The sequence below is a fragment of the Poecilia mexicana genome, unplaced genomic scaffold, assembly GCF_051168715.1.
Source record: "Poecilia mexicana isolate PSO_F unplaced genomic scaffold, ASM5116871v1 scaffold_10, whole genome shotgun sequence".
NCBI lineage: Eukaryota > Metazoa > Chordata > Actinopteri > Cyprinodontiformes > Poeciliidae > Poecilia > Poecilia mexicana.
In genome coordinates this window covers 17065068-17090157 of record NW_028263379.1, presented here as the reverse complement: position 1 = coordinate 17090157, position 25090 = coordinate 17065068, and the positions used below count along the sequence as shown (strand labels likewise).

The 25090-nt window shown below is 38.4% G+C and overlaps 1 protein-coding gene across 5 annotated transcripts in view; it reads right to left on the bottom strand.

The window, feature by feature from the left end:
• macrod1 (mono-ADP ribosylhydrolase 1) overlaps positions 1-25090 on the bottom strand; it is a 176550-nt gene that overhangs the window by 3646 nt on the left and 147814 nt on the right. For 3 of the 5 annotated variants that reach the window (XM_015007655.2, XM_088009496.1, XM_015007643.2), the window contains 4 exons: positions 15801-15922; positions 11716-11746; positions 8914-8987; positions 3912-3993 (listed from right to left, as the gene is read on the bottom strand). In XM_015007655.2, coding sequence (XP_014863141.2) covers positions 3912-3993; positions 8914-8987; positions 11716-11746; positions 15801-15922 — 309 coding nt within the window. Of the gene's footprint in view, positions 1-1758; positions 1789-3911; positions 3994-8913; positions 8988-11715; positions 11747-15800; positions 15923-25090 lie in introns of all 5 variants that reach the window. The other 2 variants (XM_015007650.2, XM_088009497.1) reach the window with 2 other exon arrangements.

Genomic DNA, 25090 nt, shown 5'->3' with positions numbered 1-25090 from the left:
ATATGGATCTGATGCTGACTGAAGAATTAGCTTTTCTGAAGGCAAATTGGAGTCAAACCAACAATAGGAAAGTGAACTTTATAAAGCTGCAGTGAACTTAGATTTCAGTCACTGGCTCAGAAAAAGTAGAAATAGTGAAGAAATAATCCTTCAAAACGAACCTCAAGTCTGGACTCATTAGGGAAAGTCACATTTTTTAATCCTTTTACTTCCTCAATAGGTGAATCACATATTGAAAATGTAAAATAATTTCAACCTTTACTTTTCACATGTATTCAGCGGAGGTAAAAAAAAAGAAGCCCACCTTATAAAATCTTTTTAACAGAGCAATTCCCGTAGAATAAATGTTATTGACGCAGTTTTTAAAAGTAAAATTCACGTTTTGAGAGTCGAGGGTCAAAAAGTTACTAACACGAATTTTTGCTTTGCTTTATATGATGCAACAAGGAACATGATACCTTAAGGAAATTCTTCAAAATGGGAAAGACAGCAAAACATGCCATTGAGGTAAGGTGGGTGAGTGTGTGGACTGCCACAAGTCAGGACACGGCCACTAGTGTAGCTCAAAACAAAACAAAGCCTTAGTTTAGTGGGTTTGAACCCATCTTTACTCAGGAGTGACAATAACTTTGGAGGAGGAAACTATTGACTCAATTCAAAGCAGCTGAAGCTTTGTTATGTAAGGAAAATGGATAGCCTAAACTTTACAACATATTAAAAATACCTTTATTATAGAGGTTTCTTCACGCAATCTAATGGGTGTATTACTGCATTCATATGATAATTCGCCTGTTGTTTTATTTACATCCCTATGTTCAAAACATGCAAGAATACAATCATTTGTTTAGTGTTTTGGTTGCCTTTTCTTTTGTAAGATATAATTAAAAACTCAAGGTTCAGGTTTCATATGTAAAATCAGTTCCAGAATAAAGATGATAAAGAGTCAAAACAACCAAAAAGACCACAGCACAATATTAAAATGAATCTACTCTAAGCACTAAGATAAAAATATAATGGAATAACTCAATCTTATTCTGTCACTTACACAGCCACCGAATGCAAAAGTTTACCCATCAATGTTAAAATGACTTTGTGACAAAAAAATATTTTCTCCTGTGTGTTTTTGCTAAACGTAGCTTGGATATTTTCACTAAATGATAAAATAATGCCTCAGTTTTGTCTCCCTGCTCTTTAACCCAGACAAATAAGGAAACCAGAAGGTTGCTAACAGGAAATGCTGCAGCTGATTGCTGCTCTGCATCTCCTGGGAGCCTCTCTGAATGGGTTTCTTCTGATACATTGAACTCTGTAATAAGAAATAAAATCAGAAGGCTCAATTATGTTGAAATTTTGCTCACAAAATGCTTAGGAGGACGAAGGTGGAGTTTGATTTATGTAGGTGGTAAAAGCGGGGCGTTGGGGGTTAAGACTGCAGTTGTAATACTGACGCTTAATTTGAATAATTGAGTGAATGAGCGATCATGCTTAGCAGACGCACCGTTTAGCAGCATAACTCTATAAATCACAAATGTAATCAAAACAAATGGGAGAAGTCATCATGTAACAGCACGAGCCAACATGAAATCCCATCAAATTTACGCAGTTACTAAACTTAATATAACCACACAGCTCAATCGTTCATTTCTTAGACTCTGAAGAAGGATGATCCAGAATTAAACTATTGTTAGGAAAGTTTTCACACACAAGCCGTCTTCCTAAAGCACTTCTGAGCTAGCTGGCACACAGCATGCTGGTTACCTTCGCTACAATCTGCAGGAACGGGTCAGGCTGAAGTGGAGAAAGGCAAGAAAAAAATCAAATAAAGACACTACATATGGAACAACAGCAAAACAATGTGTTTGATTTAAGTTGAAATGTTGCATAGCATTTATTGAATGATTTATTTCTTGCTGGCTGCTGGTAAATCTTGCAGAAATGCTGAAAGAAGCTTAAACGTTGACATATAAAGGTTGAATCAACTTATTGTTAAATTCTGTCGTTTCTCCTTTCATCCCCACTTGATAAATATTTATTTTATAAACTGAAATTCAAGCATTGGCATTCTCACTTCAAGAACCATCAGCTGTGTTCTCGACTACTTTATCCTCACCTTTATTTATTTCTTTATTTCATATTCATCCATTTGAGATACGTTAATGTTTATGGCTATCAAAACAATGTGTGCAACGTTAGAAAAGTGTTTCAGCACGCAGCATTCCCAAATGAGCTGCTTTGTTTTTAAGAGGACGGACAGAGATAGCAACACTGGGTTGCCATAGCGACATCTGAGGTTGTTGTGTTGGGTTTTGTGCTTCATGTTGTAGGATGGAGAACATACCATTATGTGTTTGTCCCTCCAAAAATACAAAGTAATCTTTATAATACTTGAAAATACAGAGATTTCCCTCCAACGTCTCCATCATATCCGACATGTGGGTGTATCAGACCAACTGTGTTAATTGTTCTTGTTTATTGTTTCATCCTTACTTCACCATACAATGCTTCCAGCAATGTCACAATGTAAGAGTAATGACTATTATGCTGTAAATGACAAGCATTTTATGAGCTGGGCATATTTTGGTGGGATGTGGGCGGATTGTTGAGACAGTTATTTTGATTTTCTTTGTTTTCAAAGCCAAAATGAGCTTTCAAAAGCAATATTTCAGAGATACAAACTGCTTGTTGGAGCAAATTAAACTTGGATTCAGAGGTTCTGGTGTATGCCCTTTAATGTCACCGGCTAAATCCTGTTTGCAACAGTTTGTGTGACACACATCTGCAGCTCAGTTATAAACACAGTGTAAAAGAGTGCTGGTCGGCATTTTAAGGAGCGTTCACAACCATCGATTGTTGCTTAAAAGCCCCATTCGTACGTAAGAGAGTGAATGAGATTAGGACGTTTGTTTGGAGATAGAAGACATCTCATGCCGCTTGGACGTTTTGCAGAAACTCAGAATGCAGCAGAGTTGAGATCCAACATTTAATGGAGGAAACGTTTTGAGTGATGCAGCTGCTAAGTAGCTTCCTGACTGTGGAAAACCCAGAAGAAAGAGCGGAGAACCCGATCCAGAGCCAGCTGAGCACTGAAACCGCTTCTGCGCTTTCTCATCTGGTTGCTGCGCAGCCTTCCCTCATATCAGGTGTTTGATATGTTTCCACAGGGCGCATCGCTCCATCAGATTGCATCAGGGACTTCTGAAGGTTAAACTCAACAATCCAACAACAAACAAACAAAGCGAATGCATGAATGATTTTCTGCTTGTTACTGCTGGCCGTCACCTTCGTACAGATCGCTGCACTCACTGTAATAACTCTGCCCGTGCCCATCAACTGCGCTGCAGCTAAATAAAGGCAGAGAGCCGCTACAGCCGTCTTGTTTACAACCTCTGAAGTTATTTATGTGAAAACCAACATCAATGTTCACATTTAGCCCACCAAGACATGTCAGTGTTACAATAATCAGCCTGGTGAGGTGAAGTGAATGAAAGCAACTGGCTCAGAATAGCAGGAAGGAGTTGTCAGTCTGTTTTCTTTGGTCGAGACCTTTCTGTACCGGTTATGACTCTCACATCTGACTGAGCTGAAGTGTGTGTGTGTGTGTGTGTGTGTGTGTGTGTTTGTGCTTTAAGACACTATGAACTGTGTGTACATGTGGAGAAAAGTGTATGTTTATTTAATGTAATTAAATTGATCTAAACAGGAAACATTTACTCAGTCAGTGTTTACTGGCCTCCTGCTTGTGTGAACGTGCTGGAAGTGCAAACAGCGCACAGTGGATGATTAAGTGTGTCTTCCCACCACTCTCTGTCTCTCTCTCTGTGTGTGAGAGTGAAAGTAGTTAAATTTGACTGAGCCTAGCTGTCGGTGCTCTAAAAAGTGTGTGTTTGTGTTTTCTGGGGCAGACGGCTCACCAGGAGGGAAGTAGAGCGGGAGGTTCTGCAGATACAGCTCCTTATCCGTCGGCAGGAACACGCAGAAGATGACTCTGTCCAGCTGACACACACACACATTAGCACACAAGACACACACATTAGCACTCATAAATGACCTTTATAACAAGCATATGCAGTAAATGTGAAGTCATCAGTTGCAGGTGGGAACAGTATGTGTGAGAATGCAACTAATGCATCAGTCCATTACTCCACCATTATCTTTCCATTATGAAGCCGCCGCGACCAGACGTTTATTACGCTGCATGCTGAGGACAGAGAGCAGGGGCTGTGCACAGAGGAGGAGCACAAACGTTTGAGACAAAAACGAGTTGGAGGAAATCTTTAATGGTACTCCCATTGTGAGAGTGCGAATCCAGAAGAAAAGCTGCATTTTTAGTGCGTTTCCATCAGTGTTAAGCCGTGAGAACGACACAAAGCAACAATACAGCTTTCAGGTGGATTTCAGCTCTGCTGCTGGGTTTGGTTATTTTATGCTTCATGCTTTTTATTCCAGTTGTAATAAGTCATTTCAGGCTTGCATATGTATTATCAGCTTTTATGTTACTGTGAAAAAGTTGCAAACCTGCACTTTATTCTTTGTTTCCAAGGAAACAGAGTTTCTTTTGATCTCCTTAAGTGGTCCTTCCAATAGTTCTGTCTAAGGGGCTTTTTAAAGGGGGAACATTATTTAAAATCAACTTTTTTGAGCTTTCTATTATTTTATAATGTTATTCCCTCATCAAAAATATACCAGGACTGTTATTTTATTCTTTCATACATGTTTGAGACATCCTTGGATCTCCTGTGGCGGCCATTTTGGGGTGAATAAATGCCTCCCAAATGGTTGTATTACACATACCGTCTGAGCTCTGCTCACATAGCATCACCTATTTCCACAAAGCTCCTCCTCCATACCTTCTCACACAGTTCCTTCAGACTAGCAGCAGCAGATATTAGTGAACCTGCAGGAACTGTGAGGTTATAAACGGCATAATGTAGGAGCATTGTTGCTGAAAGCAGCAGGAGCTTCTTAAAGAGACAGAAGCCCAATTTCAAGTCCTCAAATTGCAAAGTCAAATTTCTATTGAATGTTTGATATCTACCGTATTTCTATAACAACTGAAGGTAACATAGTTACTTGATCATGCTACAAATTGGAACTATGTGTCTGGAATATATATAATGCTAACCCTTTAAGGTTATCTTTGAACTTTGGCTTCTTCACTCATTTTCTCTCCATTTTCTGCCCGTCCTTGCATTTGGCCAGCATGTATGTTGTCTGTTTACAATATAAGAAAACGACCAGATGGGGAACTAAAGTTATCAAAGCCTTAATTCAAAGAGCGGTGTCTGACAGTCGTGTCTTTTAAGAAACAGGAGATAATTCAATTCTGCTCCATAATTAGCTGATCATCAAATGTATGCCAGGTTTCCAGCTACTAGCGAGATAAAAAAAACAGCCTTTGCACACAAAAAAACACAAATTTAATAAGTTTGATTATTTTTATAAATTCAATTAGAGAAGTGTTTGGGATCTTTATGATAAGCTGAGGCAAGAAAAACACTTTATTTAAGTAAAGTGCCTGTTTTAAGCTTTATTGGCTGAAACGACAAAGGGCCAGCGGTGTGAGGGCGCAGTTGAAGCATTTCGGCTTCCCATGATGCATTTTGCTCCACAGAAAAAACCTGTGAATAGGTGAATCAGCAAAAACCGAACCCCAAATAGGTTGGGGTCCACTGTAAACTAGGATAATTGAGAACAAGACGTAAAGCATGTAGAATAGACTAACTTTGCCAGTGGCAGCAGCTCTGACCGTTTATCATTTTCCTGCCTGAGGCTCATTTGTTTCTCCCTGTTTGTATTCCTAGTTGAACAGGACATCTTGACTTTTATTGGAATATTTTGATTTATAACTTACTCTGCGTAAAGCACCTTCGTCAATGGAAAATAGTTTTTTGATGTAATATGGTCATGCATTTTGAATGATTGGTGCAGAGTACAACTTCAGATTTTTGCATGATATAACGCAGATATTCAGATTCAAGCCGGTGATTAAAGTTACTGCAGCTCCTTGCAGGGCCCAAAGCTGCTCTCACTCTGATTAACATTATCACCACCTTAATATTTGTACAGGAGTTATACTTTGTCTGTTTCCAGCATCTCATCCCGATTTATAGCCGGGCTGTTTCCTCCCAGGTGAGGGAGTTTAAGAGACGGATCCCTCTCAGCAGCTGGCTCGCCCACAGCCTTTGGTTTTCAGTCCAGGCTTGCTACACAATTACCATCACTCACCAAAGATTTGCATAGAGTCGAAGGGAAGGTATGGAAATGTGTGGTAACTACATCCCTCGGGCTGAGGTTTAAAAATCTAACCTGCACATTAGGGTGCTTCTGCTCACAGCAGGAAACAGTAAAAAAGAGTGGGGAACTAATTTTGATAACGCTACAGCAGAGAGCCTGCAGATGCTGCTGTTAACAATAACATCAACGAAATGTAATGACTCCCTCGTGACTGCTCATCTTTAATGGAAACACGGCGCAAAAACTTGTGAATACTTTCTTCTGAAAGTGAAAACATCAACATTCAATTAGCATTCAGCACATCCTTCCCAGCCAAGAGCAGCTTGGAAGTGGAAGCATTTAGCTGGTTATTGTAAGAAAGTCTGGTGGACGCAGCGCGCACTAAGTTCATTCCCCCTCAGTGAAAACACCAAAGAGAAAAAGCTGAACCTCGACCGCCTTTTGAATTACGATGAGGACCAAACCAGAAACCTGGTGGGTTCTTGGCAAATCAAAACATTCAATACTTTTAAAAAAAATAACCTTCAGCAGTTAAACACTCTTTACATTATGCTGTATCAAAAATGTTTATATTGTTCTGATGCAATATTCAAATTTTAAATACCATGTTTTTATTGACTATAGACAGACAACTACATTAACTGACAGAAATGAAAGCTTGACAACATCAGTGGGTGTGTAATTAATCACTTAGTGAATTGAGTAACTGAGATAAATGAATGTTTCAGCAATATTCAAATTCACTGAATATCACATGAGACGTCTTTCTTTTTCTGTCTCGTCTCTGTGGTTCTGCTGTTAAAAGTCGGCATGAGATGGTAAGAAACACTCACAGTACAAAACTACTGAGTAAAAATACTACAGTTTTACTGTGTCAGTGTTTCCTCATGTCAACAGTTCAACTATTGCTCTAGAAACATAGACAACAGGTCCAGAGTAGAAGACAAAATATCAAATCCAGTCCTGATTTAGAAACCTTCTCACTTCTTATTTCCCACTTATGTTACCTGTGGGTATTAGAAGTCATAAATATACAAATTGAGAATAGACTAGACTTAAACAAGCAATTCATTATTTCTAAAACGTCTTTTTTTCTCTTGAGTAGTTGTTGCTGAACAGAATTAGCGTAGCTTAGGTTTCTTTTGGTGTGTCGGTAGAAAATAAACATAAACCTTGACCACAGTGTCTATGTTGGTGTTTTTACCCTGTAATCCTCAGTTTGATTGATGCTAAATACAAATTCATATTAGAATCAAACAAACCTGATCAATAACATTGGATGGATGGACGAAAAAAGGAGAGATGGGAAGACAGAAGGAGGTATGGATGTGTTTTTTTTTCTTTTTTCTTTTGTGTGAAGGTCTCGACTCCATTCACCAGCTACGTAAATCCTGGACTTTGGTTCTTTACTTTAGATCACCATCAGAGGTTTAAGGTTTTGGGTAAGTCTGAGTTCATTTCTACAGCTAGTGATGACCAATTACTGAGAAACAATCCACTTTGAGAATGAAAAGTCCTCACACTGGCTTCAGGCTTTGAGAGGAAAAATGTTTTCCTCAGTGTAGCAGCAAAACAAAAACTTCAGCTGAACCTTTCTGACCGCCTGGAACTAATTTGGATCATAAAACGACTACAAAACTCATGAGTCTTACTCTCTTAAAATTATTTTGCTGCCGTTTCATAAATAAATTTATTGCGCTTGATGTGGCGTGTTGGCACGTTGCCTCGTGTCTCGAGTCCATTTTGTGTCTTACTGTGTCTGTAATTTTCTAATTCATTTACCACACAACAGCAATGCGAGCCAAACCAGGCCCAACAAAACTCCATGTAAAACATCTAAAACAGAGGGGGGCTTAATTAAAGAAGAATCGCTCATTTTCCTCTTGTGCACACTCAGAGCTTCAAATGTATGCAAATAAAGTCATTTCTTAAATTATTTACTTTAAAAACCCACAGCAGAGGAACTTGTGGGTGGAATACCAAAAAAAAAAAAAAAAAAAAAAAAGTGCCCTGTTGAGTTACTTTTCTGGTTTTACAGCCAAACATGTGAGGCTCTTTTGGGCTCAGTTGCGTGATGTACATGTTTGATTTGTTTTGCTCGCACAGGCTGACGGCATCGGTCCGCTGGTGTTGCGACAGAGCCTCTGGAGATGAGAGAGCTAATAATAACCCCTGACACCAAGCGCCTGTAAGGGGGCGGGGCTTCCGACCTGACAGGTGGAGGATTCAGAAACGACCGATCGGAAAGTTTCCGATTGTCTCCGATCGCACCCTTCTCTCTCCCCCCCTCCAGTCATCTATTCCATCATTTTGTCTTTTCTCTGCTTGTTTTTTCTCCAGGGGGAAAATGCGTGTGTGCATATGTGTGTGTGTTTTTTTTCTGTGCAAGTCGGGCCTGGTCCCGCAAGGAGCCAATTAAAACGCAGACTTGGCCATGAGCACGAGAGCCACAACTTAGGCGTGTGCGTTTAACTGGGAGGCTGTGTGTGCGCGTGTCGCTGGGTGTTTTTTCGATGTACCCTCTCGCACTTACAAGAAAACAAAAAACAACAGCTGTGAAAGAAATAATACCTGGAGGAAATGGCAGGGAAAAATTGCCAATCATGCAGGAACACACACTCACACACATACACACACACCCACGCGCACACACACACACGCACACGAGTATAGACCCACCTTGTCATGATGCGCATCAAGAAACTCCCTCACGGCTGCTAGCGCCTCGTGCACCGCCTGTTCAGGTGGATATCCTGCGCAAACACACAATATCAAAAATGTGAGAGAACAGGTGCAGAAACAGATCTGTGTCGTTGCACTTGGCTGATGTTGTGTTTTTTTTCTGGAGACAGGTATGTTTTTCTCTCCACTACTCTGAGACTCTGTGCGCCGTTTCCTCACTTCGTCTCACCTCGCCTCGCCTAATCCGGAGAGATGCAGACACAACACACTTGTTGGTTGAGAGGAGACAGACGGAGCAGGACTGCCACAAATATTCAGCAGCTGAGACCTTTTACCAGTAAAAAAAAAAAAAGCTTCAAAATGTTCATTTTCTGGCCAAACAAACAAATTTAATATGACTAAAAATATAGTTTTACTCCATCTGTGGGAACTGAATCGGAATTAAGAGTTTAATTAGTCGTAAAGCTGCAAAACGACTATTTTAGTAATCAATTAGCATGAAAATGATCCACTTTTTATCCAGTACCATAGTTAAAACATAGACTCCTGCTCTGTTTCACTGCTGCTGTTTGATTGACTGAAGAGTGATGAGCATCAGGCTGGAAACTTGAGGACTTGTAGGCTTTAATGGGAGGCCTGTAACTTATTTCATCCTGATATTTCCTCACTTCACCTTCCGTTTGATTGTGTTCAGATTTTGTTTGAACTATTTTTCATCCTGGTGAATATTTTTTAAACAAGTTTCTTCTTCAAAAAGAGAAATGTGAAAACAGATTTCTATTAAAAAAAAACAAACCTTTCAAACATGGATGCTTTGGAGCAGTAAAGGTCAGACTTTTATTATGGTTTTAAAAGATAGAGAATTTATCTAAAGATATATTTGTTGCATCACACAGGAGATTTATTTCAGTGGGTCGGATCGACTTTCCTTTTCAGCTCCCGTTCGTTTGTGGGTGTCTGACGGCAGAAAAGCTGCCAGTATTTATCATCATTTTTTAATCATCTGACAGGTGAAGAAGTTTCCAGGTGGGGAGTTTATTCAATCTGATCACTGTTCAAGATTAATATGAAAGTCAAATACTTCTAAAGTCGAGAGCAGGGTGACTTCATTGGAGCTTTTCTCACCTTGGACTTCTTAGCATGACTGACTGGAGAAACAGTCCTAATAGATAACTTCTGATACGAACTCAATCAAATGGTTCAGAAACAGAGTTTAAAACAGCAGCTTTCTAAGTTCCTGTAAGATGTAGCTGTGCTACGGACTAGATTTCAGTTATTTTTCCTTTCCGCTTTCTTTTTTCCACCAAACATATACCAGTGCTAAAACCAATGCCGTAAACTGTAGTTAGCTCTGTTTTTAATCTAATTTAAAATAAAAACCTGTAAAAACTCTGATATTCAGCATAAATAAAAATCAGATGTGAATAACACGAGTTCATGTGCTGCAGACTTTAAGAGCTGAGCTTACGGCCGATATTGTAGCACAACTTGAGCTGTAATTAAACCCCGAAGAAGTTCTTGACATTATCAAATGGCAAACAATGCCGAAAATCAAAACTGTTGCAGAAAATGAAACTGAACTCCAGTTATAAATTAGACATCATTATGAATCTTTGAAAGACTTCATTAGATTTCTTTTTTAGCAATAAGTTTAATTTTTCATTCCAGGTGTAGAGGCACATGAATTCTGCAACTTTGTCTTTTCATAGATTAGAGTGATTTATTGCCTTTTGTGAATGAAGCTAATCTGTAGCTGAGAAGACAGAAAATCATCTGGCATTTTGTTTTACATTTTATTACTGGATGTGGAAATTGAGTCCATCACTGTCCTCCTTCATGCTGCTCTTGACTTAATATCTTTTCAGACATGGAGACGGATAGAAATGTCCACTTGGACAGTCACCTTCAAATCACATATATTTGTTTTGTAGCAGATCTCTCTTAATAATAAAGGCATATTAATCATAATAACGCATTTGTTTTTCAACTCGTATAAATACAGAACAATGCCAAGCTTTTCCTCTGAATCCACCAATAACATCTCTGAGTTTTTGATGTTGCCAGGTGACATTATTAAAGCTCTCTCCCTTTTTCCATGGCTGGTTGTCGGATCGGAGATCATTTGAGATAAATTATGAAGCTTTCAAAAGTGCCACTTGTTGTTAGGAAGAGTGGTAAAATAATAACATGGTGATACTGCAGTCATCTGTTTGGTGGGATAGTGAAATAAATACAATCTGTGTAGACAACTGTTTCCAAGCTCTGACATCATCTTGGATTTTCTGCTCTGGTTTACCGCTTAGCTAACATCTTTCTCACGCGTTCTTTGTAGTCGCTGTAACGTTCCTGCAGGGGGAGCTCTAACCCCTGCAGCTCTACGCTTTCCAAGCAGCCCAGAAGTCTAATCAGGAAAGAGACGAAGTGGTGAGGCAAAACAGGTGCAGCGGAGAAGAAGAGACAAATTAAAAACCAAATTAATCTGGACCTGTTTGTATTCCAGCCGCGGCAGAGAGGTGTCAACCGGAGCTCATAGCACCGACACCCCAGGCTGTGTTTAAGCACTACCCCAAACTCCCTCTTCTGCCAGCGTGAAAGGGATTACAGTCACTCTGACACAATCTCAGAACTAATCTATCATAATCTGCCAGCTATAATCCCAGGCGTTAATCTGTAAACCACCTCGGGGTTAGAGGAGACGAGAGGCTCGGCACTCTGGGTAAACGGAGACGGTAACGGAACGCGTTCACACAGACGAACGTTGATGCGTCGCTGTGGTCTGGGGAGGAAACGGATACTGACCGTAGATTCCAGTGGAGATGCACGGAAAAGCCTGCGGAGAAAAGGAGGCAGAGGATTTAATCAGAGACACGTTTCCATTTCAGCTCATGTCAGAAAACTATGCTACACATTTTACTGAAAAAAAGATCCTTAATTTTTTTTTTTAAATATCAGCTTTTTAAACATTTTCACATAAACCATCTACCTAATCTGGTTTTTATTAACTGCATCATATTGGTGGAGCTGCAAAGGGAAGCGCCACAGTTTGTTCCTTTATTTTTGGCAGCTATATCACCTCAGGTCACCAATTAGCTTCATCTGACCTGGACTGGAGAATCCTACATTATTTACCAAGCTTATTTACCTTTAAAGCACAGCTTGTGACACACGACTGCTGCATCTTGTTCATAAATAATTCAATTTGTGATGTATGTCTTTGAGCAGAAGTAAAAAAAAATCTTGCATTTCAACATAAAACTATTCAAGCATGAACTTTTTATCATCTACTAGAAAAACAGAGTAACATCTGAAAACTCCCATTTGTAGATATGTTCATAGTTATCCTAACATGACTAATTATTAACGCTAATTTTATATTTTTCCATTTAAACTACCAAGAAAAAAATCTACTTTTACCCAGACATTAAATCCTTTATATATGAGTGGATACTCTCTCTATTCATCTGAACTACTTAAACAGTTTGGCACAGTTTTATAATCTATACTTTAAACCACTTGCTAAAATCTGCTGTTTCAGAATAAGGAAAAGACTCATATGTTGGTTCATTCTCAGAACAATTCAAATGGTTTTCTGTTTTAAATTCTGTAATACTTTAGAAAACTCTAATAAACAGAGATTAGCTGTAGTATCGTGTAATTTTGACCTTTCATACTATTCTGGAAAAGTGAGAACAATGTTACTTCATTAACAAATCCTTTTTCAGTCACTATGAATTGGAAAATAAGGAGGCCTGTAAATCACTAATATGGAGTAAAACCAGTTGTGAAATGAATTTAGATCATTCAAATCGGCGGTCTCTGGTCTAATAATCTTGCATTTCCATGGAGGCAGATTTTACAACAGCTTTCCATTTCGATGCATTCAGTTTCCAGACACAGTCACAATAATCTATCTTCACAATAACTTTGCACTGACATCCATTTGTTTTTCATTCATTTCTATAGGCTAACCCTGAAACAATGGGGTCTACCACATTAGGACCAGGTTTTGGTCCCCATAAGGCCCATCAGTCTTCAGACGGTTGGTAAATATGCCACAAATGGTCAAATATAGGACAGCTAAACAAGCACACACACACATATATACACACACCTCCACGTGTACGTGGCTGTAACTGTGAAATAAAAACTGCAAGTTCCTAAAAAAAAAAAGGCTGCAGGCGTCTGACACCTGCTGTTCTTTTTTTCAAAACAAAAACATTATTTCAGAGTAAACAACTCTGTTCACCAATGTCTCATTTTGCTCGAGATGAAAAACCTCTCATGTGGTTTTCTATATAACACCACTACTGCACTGTTTGTCAGTCTGCAGTTTTATCAGGCTTCTCTGCAAGCGGCAACCCATGTTACATCCATCATGTTTGTGTTATTATCGTATAATAACACTCTTGTAAGTAGCGTCGAGGGTCCAGAGTTTATTGTGTTATCCATCTAGCAGAATCTAATCCTCAAGCTCACATTGAACAATGTGATAAAGCTGCTTATGTATTTAATCCATCATCCTGTGTTTCATGACTCCAACCATATTAATTATAAGGAAACGTATGGAACAAAAAAAATAAGATTTTAAAGTCACGTTTCTTTTTAATATATCCAAAATAGTTGATAAATGTGTTCTAGATAAAGTTAAAGGTCTGAAACAACCAGTGAGGATTTTGCTTATTAACAATTGTTTGTAACCTTTAATATTAAAATGGAGCAATCTCTAATTTAACAAGAAGCATCAATCTGAGCTCGATTCTGTTGCTTCCTTATTATAACTGAGACGAAGGCTGAAGGTGCTCAGAAACAGCTAAGTTACACGACTAATTTGTTTTTCAAAGTTCAAAGAAAAGCTTTTCTTTATCCTGGAATGTATTCAAGCACCTGATTAACGTATTCAGTTTCATAATTTAATCAGAAAAGCTTTAAATGAATGATAATAATAAAAAAAATTCCTTCATTTAAAACTTGTAAAACATTTATTCTTCATCAGTCAGGGCTGTCTCATTCAGCACATGCAGCTAATTCTCTGCAGAGGGACGAAATAAAACCTCTTTCACTCTGGTCAGTAATGTCATTGGTACAGATTATTATTCACAAATTATCTAATATTATAATCTAATATAGTACAGTAAATTGTTTTTGAAAAGTCCAGCTTCCCATAAACAGGGGGTCTTAAATAAAAGTTAGAGGTTTGGTCCAGGTTGTCGTTTTGCTTTGTTGTCAAAATGAATGAACTTTTATTCCAGTTTGACTTTGATTTAGGTTTTAATTTGACTTCTATTCTGACTGGTTGTACTTTTTCATTTACTGCACACGCTTAATGTTAACACTAATCGGGATGTTATAATCTATGCTAAGAAATTCAGTCAAAATAAGTCCACTTCTAGTGCGTCCTCGTTATCAGCAAGACATTTTTCCTGAGTCCGTCAAACCAATATTTAGTTTATTTTGTTGCGTTGTTTATTTTCTCTGACGTTTTTCGTTCATTGTTTTGTTCTCGTTTTATACAAAAGTGCTTTGACTGATTGATTCCCGGCTGCAGGTTGGATACTGACTGCTGATAGGAACTCCAGAGAGCTGTAAATGTGAAAGTGGAAACTGTTTCTAAAAGCAGAGTATATTAGAAAATAATTACACACAGACATCTTTGGAAGAAGCATGGCAGACTGCCTGAAGCGGCAGGAGCCTGAGTATACAACAATTATGTGACCCCACAGACATATTGTAATTAAGATGACCTCAGCTCAAATGGAGGAAGCTGAAAGCTGAGAAAACTAAATGCGTGCCAAGAATGCATCTTTGAAACACTCACTGAATAGTCAAAGAAGGCAAAATAAAACAATTTGTCTCACAGATCATCCAGAAAGGCCTCAAACTTATGAACACAGTTACTGTTTTAATCATTTTTAAATATTCCAATCAAAAAAACATCTAAATTATGCCTATAATTAATAAATAAGTGCACAAGGCCACTCCTTGCATACACGGCAATAAAAAGCAACATTAAAGAGTTTAACTCTCAGCATTTTAAGGAGAAATAAGTGTAATCCTACTTGAGTTAAAATGACCAAGATGACTGCGGGTGAACCTAAACACGTCTAACAGATCCAAGATGTTCATTAGGATAACTCATGTGCAGCACTGTAACTATAAGTCAATAAGATCCATGTTTAGCAGAACCATGCGAACCCGCAGCCCGTGATGCGAGTCAGGCTGCCAGAAAACTTCACGTTTGGCAGCTTCTCAACCTGCTGTCAGATGCGGCAGCGCCGGCAGATGCCAGGACGCTCTCCCCCCGTCCTGCTCAGATCATTTAACCTGACTGCTGAGCTTTAACACACAGCGACGGCAGATGTGACTCACGACTCCCTCGAGGCCAAACAGAAACATATGACTTGCCGTTTTGTGGATGTGCAGGGATGACTGTTGCATCTGTCTGTGGGTTTGTCAGAAATGAAACGACGCAGCAGCCGCTGATAAATGGCGTGTTGGGTTTTATTCCTAACCTCCACACCTCTGCTTTTATTTCATGTTTCTTGTTTTTCTCTGACTTTGTTCTCTGTGAAACCTGCAATCCGGCGTGTTCTATATAACCTAACAATACAACACTCCTACTCCCTTTTCGCTTTCCTCTCTCTGCCTCAGCATGAACAGAGTTTCCTTTGAAAAGACTACATATGATCAATCTTTTTCTCTTTACCTCTGGTTTTCCTGCAGCTACAGATTCTCACCACAAAGTAAACCCTGTGATTTAGTTCTATTGTCCTCTGTTGGTCTCTTACAGATTTCTGGGCTTTCTGTATTTTAACCTCGTCTGTCATCGTTCCTCCCTCCCTCCCTGGCTGCTCCCTGTCAGATTCATCTCATCCAGATGTTCTCACCACAGATCGAGCAGCGTTTTCGGTGGCAGTCTGCAGGCTGTTCCAGTAGCACGACCTCAGAGCTCTCCTCTCCCTCTCGCCAACCCCTCCCTGGGCAATCGGCCCCACGGTGTGGATCACATCTGCAGAGACAGAAACAGAGGTGTGAAGATGCTGCTTTCCTGTTATCTGTTAATAATCCTGAGGAGAAAAAAGAAAAGAAAGTCTCCATTGTTTGATGAATGCACCCAAAATCCAAAATGAAATGTTTTCTGTGGAAACTCATCTTCTCTCCGGTCCCTAAAGAAGAAACACGTTTAATGTTGTTTCTGTTAAATTTAACTCTGACATGCAGGGCATTCAGAGTTTATAAAAACTCAGCATTATTTCCTCACTTGAAAAAACAATTTTACAATTAATCTTAGTTTGTTATCTGCAGTTAACCTGATGTGCAAAGGGGCAGATCTCATCAAAATGTAACACAAGTGTGTGCATGACTGTGAAACAATATTCACTTTATTTAAGACCTAAATGTTTCAGACAGTAAAACAAATCCTATCAGACACAGATAAATTTGGTAAAAGTATTTTATTATCAACTCACTGATTAAATTGTGTTCAAGTCTGATTGTGACTAGAAATGGACGGCAAATAAAGCTTCACTTTATGATGCAATATCACAATCTGAAAGGCCAGCTTGTCTTATTTACTACAATGTTATATCTAAGGTGACACCATGTATTTTGGTAATGTATTTCAAAAGTTGGATGGATTATAATTGCCTTCAATGCCTTGTTGTTATTAAAACTTACACAGAGGGCTGAAAAAACGAGGCTGTCACCATCGACATCAATATTGAAATCAATCCATTAAGTTTATTCGTATTGCACATTCCAGAAGCAAGGCAGTTCAGAGTGCTTTAAATCACAAAAACACAAAATAAAGAGTTTTAAAACCGATAAACATTCCATTTTGTTCATCATTAGAATAAACTACAAGTGTCTGAGTAACTAAGGTGAAACTGTTTGGAGGCGTGCACTTTCTAAAATTAAAATTTATCAGAAAAAAGCTGTAGATGTGGTAAAATAAGCGATGTGTTTTCTCTGTCTCTCCGTCTTCAGCAGGTTGTGATGTCATGTAGGCGTCGCTCCACTAACTGCATTGAGGTAATCTCTTTAGCGAGTTTCCTCTCAGGTCTCTAAGATGATTTTTTCCCCCTAATTTGAGGTTCAGATTAAGTGCAGAGTAACTAAATCGAGGTGAACCGGGGAGGTTGGCGGTGGGTGGGAGTGCAGCAGAGACTCTCTGCTCCACGCTGAGCAGGACAGCCGTGCAGATGTGGTTTAACACATGAACGCAGCCGGCGCCACACATTGTGATGAGACTCAGCAGGCCGCTCACAGTGTGAAACCCGCTGCTGTCATAAGACCAAGCCGGACCCACTCTCTTAGAAGAAGAAACTACATACATACAGAAAGAAATGTGGACAAGCAAGAGTATTTTTCACCTCACAAAAGGATTTTTCTTCCCACGCTTTACGGCAAAAATAATTGTTGCATTTGACCACAGATCATGTCCGACGCTTGGAGCCTCCGGAAAAAATATTTTTGCTGCTCGCGCGAGTGTTTTCTTTGCCTAAAATAAATAAATCATCTTCCTATTTGGAGATTAAAGATTTCTGATCTTCACAGCCCAGGAGAAATAAGCAGCAACACAATCAGTCAGGCTGAAACTTATTACCCTGTCCAGTAGGAGATAAAGGAAACTAGAGGAAAGGTTATTTTTTTCTGATTTACCTGGAGGCTTGCAGGAATCTCCTCCTAAACAGTGGATATTGACAGGAAGCGAGAGAGGCTTGTATGATGTCAATATTATTTGACTTTGTGATAAACTAATAAAAAGTTGGAGTTCATATGCAGAGGTTTAACCAGGATGCAATTTTCTTTGTCCCAGCTTGATTATATTAGAATTGACCTGGGAGTGATCGCTCCACTCATCCCTGTTCAGTCAAATCATAAATTAAGACGCTTTCTATGAGGAAAATTGTTCCTCATGTCAAACAGTGGACATAGATGTAACTCTATGTCCTGCCTAAATTACTGGGCACTCTCTTTAAGCATTCTTGATCCTGAGCTGAGGAGTCAATCAACTAATTGATTACTGATGTCCAATAAAACATGTTCCTGTTCACTTAATCTGACAAGTCGAGAAGATTGATTTGTTTGGTTGAAAGATGAGACACTGCTTACCTCCACTTGTGTAACTGCAGGTAATATTCTGCCGTTAATCAAAGAAACTTCATCTGTTCAGCATTTTTAAAGTCCAGAAAACCTACTGCACTGATATTCAAACAAGTAGTTTTTAAACTGACTTTTCTGATAGAATAATCTATAAAACCACATCTGCACTGGCATGTATGGAGAGATGATGCAACATTTAGAATAGCAGAGGGCAACCGCTTCATTTTATGAACAGAAATTGGACAGTTTTATAGGGAAAAAGACTTTTCCATAAGAAATATGGAAATGGTCATAGAGGCGCTTATTGGCAACACTAAACGATCCCAATAGATCCTCTATGCAAGGAAAGTGGATGAGATTTGTGAAAGCTGTGTTTTTCTGTTTAAAGACAGCTTGACTATGATTATCAAAGTGCAGAAATTTGGCTTCATGGAGAAGAACAACGTCAGGCTGAGGTCAAAGGACGCAGCATTCATGTCATGGTTAAATGAATAATCTCAATTAGCAACCTGATCAATCAGGAGGTCATTGTGCTTCTAAAACAACATTTTACTGAGGGTTTTACTTTGTATGTGTTCTGTATTTTTAAATAAATCAGTAAATACTCTCTACAAACTTTCCTCCTGCATGTTTTTCTCATCATAATTTGAATTAGATCAGACGAGCTTTCCACAACAAAAATACAAGTGTGATATTAAAGTGCAAGAAACAAAAACAAATGCATGGAAACGTACTACAAACTTATAATAATAAATAAACAGATAATTATTTCTGTGTCTCCAGTTCCAAATAAGCATGTTTTCAGCTCTAGTTATCTGCTACTTTTGCTCTCCTTGACCTAAAGAGGCTGACCGATGCATAAACTGATGAAGTTTGGAGGTAAATTTTTAATCACTGTATTGTTGAAACAGCTTTGGTTGATGATGCAGAACTGAATAGTTTTTGTTCATCAAACAATTGATTGTATACAAGCACTCAGACTTCCCCAGCAACCAGTAAGTATAGCATTAGCTTGAAGTGGCTTTTTGAAGCCAAACATCAGGTTGTGGGACTAGAAAAAAAATTACAGATGGACTGACAGAGGTAGATGGTGTTAAAGCATCTTTTTGACAGCTGCACTACTGGAGTGCAGTTATGGTAAATGGACTGAACTTATATAGTGCTTTTCTTGTCACACTGACCACTCAAACCACTTTACATTAGCACTCAAACACACACACGCACACACGCACACACACACACACGCACACACACACACATTTATACACTTGGGGTTAAGTGCCCAAGGGTCACATCGACATGTGACAGGAGGATGTTAGAATCGAGCCAACAACCTGCAGATTGCAAGGCATTTACCCACTTCATGTACTGAAATATGTAGAAGAGAGATTTTCTGCTGCTTCCCTTCACTTTAACCATGCCTACATAATTACAATCTGATGTTGGAGTTGGGGAGAAAGAAGTGAGCAGCAGTGGTGTAAATGTACAAAATAACGTGAATGTTTTCAGATTTTAAGATATCGCCGTCTTTCCTAATTCCCTTTTTTCACCTCAGAAGTGGCTTATAGTACAACACAGACATCTATAGAAATGCTGCCCGTTTTCAAAGTGAAAGGTTGTTTAAGCTTTAAACAACCAGTGGCACTGAGACACTCACAGGTTAAAATGTGCTGGGTTCGGTTTGATTAAACACCGCCCCCCCAAAAAAAAACAACAACCAAAATCCAACAAATTCTCAGAGGTAAAAATGTTGTGCAGTCAAGTCATGCGTCCTGATCCGTTTATCAGCAGCAAACAAGGAGCACTTTCTCAAAACGTGTGGGTGCAAACTGCTCACCGAATGTGCAACACATGTCAAACTATGTAAAGATGAACTATAAGCCACAGAAAAACAAATATTTCTCTCTTTTTTTGTTTTAACAGAACCCGCCCACCTCTCTTCTAATGTCAAAAGTCAACACCTGGGTTGAGTAAAGTGTTAAAACAAATTCAGTTGATTTTTTTTATTATTGCAATCTGCAGCTTGATATCTTGGTCAAACAACAAAACATGTTAAAACCATTTAAACCTCGATATTTGATACATTGGAGTCTAATAAGTTTGGTATAACTGTCAATTATCCACAACAAGAATTAAGGAATATATGACTTATATGACAAAACCCATTTTCCATTTTCTAACAAACTATCAGGGCTGTTTTATCTTCTGGTTGATTGTTCTAAGGTCATGTTTTTTGACAACAATCAAAGGCATTTGCTGATATTTACTGACTGATACTGAAGTGTATCTGGGACGCAGCTAAGCAGATGCTTAATTCAATCACCTGCTGAGTTGTTGAAGCCCTTTCCCTTTCCCAAATGTTTTTCTGTATGTGTAAAACTTCCCAGATGGCGGTGTGGAAAAAGATTCTCACGCGTTAAGTTTATTTGATGCTCAAGAGAGTGCACTTTCAGAAATGTTTTATTGTCATCAGCTAGCTGTTTTTGCCACCTTTAAGACCAGAAGGCTGTCAGGTCAAATCAGGACTTGTAACAGTTTATGTTCACTCTCTAAAATTATATCAACCATAGCTCTGCTCTATAATGTCTGTAAATGGTGTTATTTTCAAGCCCACTCCAAGTGACTCATGCCAGTTTAGCCCCTCTATAGACACACATCTGTGAAGGACGGAAAGCCTGAGGGCAAAAGCTTAAAACCATCAGAGTAGTAAATTCTTCATAATGTACAAAGCTTGTTTCTTGATGGATCTGACAATAATTTGTCACATAAAACAAAATATTGTTGGATCTGTTTTGCTGTGTTTGAAAGACAACATGGCAAAAGTTAGAAAAGCAGATTAAGATGTGAAAGGGATGGGCTGGAGATGCACAGAAGATGCATCATAAATAATACAAATCAGAAAACTGATGTTATGCTGATTGGTCATACTTTACTCAACAGATCAGAACCGCTGGGCTCCATGGCTCTGCAGTTCACTATAATTGATTCAAAAGGTTAGCCAGTATTAATAGTTCACCTCTTTAAAGTGGGATTAACATTTTATCAAAATAATGCGAGTTTTGTTTCAGAGAAAACATCAAACCTTTATCAACCCGAATTATGTCTAAAATGTCCTACATTGGTTCCAAATGTGAAGAAATCAACTCATTTTGTAAGACTTCCTGTCCTGTCACAAATATAGCATGTGTGCATTGGGATGAAGGGAGTCAAATTTACAGTGTAAGATCAAAGTGAGTTACCGGCACGTAAAATCGTGGTTTCTTTCACAGTGTCCTTTTTAGATAACTATTGGTCACCAAACCGTCTTGGGATGAAAGTCTGATGCTCCGTCTATAATCTGTAAGTCCTTTCAAATAATTATTTGCTGAATTATTTAGAAAAAGGGTTTGATGCTTAGTGGATGAAGTGTCATAAAAAAGTTTAAAAATTGATGTCATTAAAACCTGTTTTTGTGGGATAAATAATTACTTTAAAAATACAATAATGGACGTAATTTGAGGTAATGAGTGTCAGGAAATTAACACTAATTTACCACCATTATGTTTTCTGTGCTGGCAGGTGGACGATGGATAAGTGTGGTGGACAAGCAAGGAGTATGATACGCTTTCAAATTTCAAGTAGCTTCAGCTAATGATATTCTGTCTGGTAAAAACCCAGACTGTATACCAAACAAAATGTTAGAAAGTCACAGTCACCATTATCTGGTCTTCTTTATATGATTGGTACGATTGCTCATTTTTGAGAAAAGCAAAAAACCCAAAATATTTAAGGTTACACATTAAATATTATTGTGAATTTTTTTATTTTCAAGAGAAACGAGCCAGAAAACGGGATTCGGCCTTTCTCCAAACTAGTGGGAGCTACATTTCCTACCACCTGTCCTTTTTAACAAACTACATCTGTGAGAAATGTGTGAGCGACTGAAATTAGGCTGAAGGATAAAAGCCAGGTGCTGCAGGGGCGAAGCACTTTTCCATCAGTCAGTCTTTGGCCAGCGGCGCTCAGTATCCAGGTAGAGACGCTGTGTTGCTATGGCGCTGGCCGCGGATAGAGACAACATCTCTGAGGCTTCACTTTCAGCTTGTTTCAGCTTAAACAACGGCGCTGTGGTTTTTATTCAAACAGCAAAATCAATACAGAGAGAAAATGAATGTGTAAATACACGGCTAGATAAAAGTTTCAGGGATTTAACTCGAATCGATCTTAAAATAAATATTGTGCCCCTGATTTCAACAGTTTTAAAGTCTAAACAGCTTAAATAACATTGGAAACTCAATACTTGGTGAATTATCAGTGATGATCATTGAACCAGCCTTGTTTGTTTTGACTGACAGCTGACAGATTCTCTTATATATATATATATATATATATATATATATATATATATATATATATATATATATATATATATATATATATATCACAACATTAATCACTTCCTATAACATTTATGTGTTACTTGCTTTTTTAATTCATATTTTTAATAAAGACTTTTAGGAATCACCAAGAGAGTGGGTTTCTCGCCACTTCTGCTGCATTTTGATCAAATAATAATCGAGGTCAGTTGCCTTATTTTTCTCTTTTTGCAGATGGTTAGAAGCAGTAATACTAAAATAAGCAGTTTAGATGCCAGAGTTGGCTTTAGTGATGAAAATGTAATACGTTTTCTAAACTCAGCAGAGAAACTGTGATGCAAAAATAACCGAACATAAACCACAACATGCAACATCACTGCAATATGTATATATAACTAGATAAAACATTGTTACTATGATACCGGGGTTTAAAAATATGACAAAAGTAGCAACTCAATGGCACTGCTTCAGTGTTATGTTAAAATTAGAGGAGTTATCCACCAAAGAAACACAAATGTTAGCAAGAAGGAGTGGTTAAAATACGCTGAGGGAAATTACAAAGCAAAGGTTTGTGAAATTTGCTTTAAAAAAAACTAAAATATTGCACCTATTTCTTTAATAAGAAGAATCCAACGCAAGACACAAGACTTATTTAAAATAAAATTACCCACCAATCAAGCAAAAAAGAAAAGCCAAACCAGCAACAACCTTCAAACCTGAGGATGCAGAAATACGTCTGCTGTAGTGAAGCTCTAATTAGACAATTTAATCCCTAAAGTTGCTCGACAGTACATGAAGTGTAGTGGTATCAAGTCGGATTCCTGTTTTGTCTTTTCCTCGTCTTTCAGCGGTCTACTTTGGAAATCAAATTGCTTTTCTTGCTACAAGTGCCACTTGAGAGTTTTCTTTCATCTTCATTCGATCCAAAATGCATCACCAGATTAAAGCACACACACATTTATTCTGCTGTTAGGCAACAGGCCGTAAGGTCCGGCTTAAATTAGTACCTGAAACTAACAAACCAGTGAGTGGTAGAGACAACAACGGGTTGGCGAGCGGCAGAGAGAAGCAGCTCACCTGGAACACAACACACTGCGAGAGTTAGCCAGCTTTACACTCCATATTGACTGGAAAATAATTGGCAACCCTGCCGCCTTGCAGCACTGCTTGTCAAGTTGCTATTATGCGTGTTATTTCTGTCGAGGGTCACTGGTACGGAGAGGCATTATTTTAATAATTTAAAAAGTTTTTCAGTCACCTAATAATTTTTTTTTAAGTTATCCGTCAATGTGTTTATAATCAGAAATAAAGGTTAAAGAGAGCCACAGTAGCACATTTATAAAGATGAACTAAATCATAAGGTCAGACATCGCTCACTTATCCACTAAGGTCAGGTAATAAAAATCTCATATTCAATTTATTTCACACATAATGATACATTTCAAGCATAAAATCTCATTTCTTGATGAATATGGCTGATAGGTAATGAAAACAGAGCATCAGAACAGGAAATATGAAGGACTAAAGATAATAAAAACTGATTTCCCAGGAAAAGTTGAGATTCTCAAGGGCCACATTTCATTCTTTCATAATGTAAAAACATTACGAGTCTTTCAGTTAATAAAATTTATACACACATTATTACAGCACTGTCTCCCTCACACAGACAGGCGGAGACGTCAGAGCGCAGGAGAGGCCCAGAACAAGCTCTTTAATCCAACCCTCTGAGACCTGGAGGCCATTAGGCTGGAAGATTCATCACAGTGTTTGGGACGGCTTGAAACAAACCCACTCGTCTTATTTCCAAGTTGGACTCTGACAGGCGAAGCCAGAAAGGCTTCCTCTGTCCGATCCGCCAATACGCTTTCCAGGAATATTTGTTGTTGGAATTATTATTTTAGTTGTGAGTATTGACAAAATAATTCTGCCAGAAAACCACAATCAATGTTTAGTGAGCGATAAAGAACCAGCTCATTAGTACCTGGTGCTGGAGCAGAGCTAAGTCTACAAAAAAAAAAATAAAAAATGTTGAAAGCTCTTTAAACACAAACTGGGAGATTTTTAACAGATTTGTGTGATAGACGCAGGTTTTACCCATCAGTCAGTTTAAATCTAATGAAACCTCACACTTTCACTGTTTAGCAAGTCATTACTGATTAATTAGTGTTTCATTTTCTTAAAATCGAACTAAACCTCAGTTTGGTTTCACAAGCTGAAGGTTTAGGAACAAGAATTCATAACAACCCATAAACATACGGTGACTTAGATAAAGCAGGATATCAAATTAAATATCCATTTACTTCTGTAGAATTGCAGATGTTGATGAATATTTTAAAATTTGATTTACCTCTGGAAAAGAAAGTGATGTTACGTTAAAATATAAACAAAAATGTGTAAGTTTGTAGAGTTTGCCTCATTCCTCACAGGATTTTCTTTCTCCTGATTTTCATCCGGTTCCTGGTGAATTTGAAACTTTCTTTTCAACTTGAGTTAAAAATCCAAATCTGTTTAAACTTCAATTGATCTTTACGGACGGTCTCATGTTTTACTCAAGCACCAACTGATGCATAATAAAAATGAACGGATGAATTGTTGATGGTGCGTTGCCATGGTTCTGCTGCAGCAACGCAACATCTGACCACGACAGCTCAGACTTTATGCTTCACAGTTGATATGAGGGATTTTTTCCGTGAATCCTGTGTGGGAGTTATGCCATC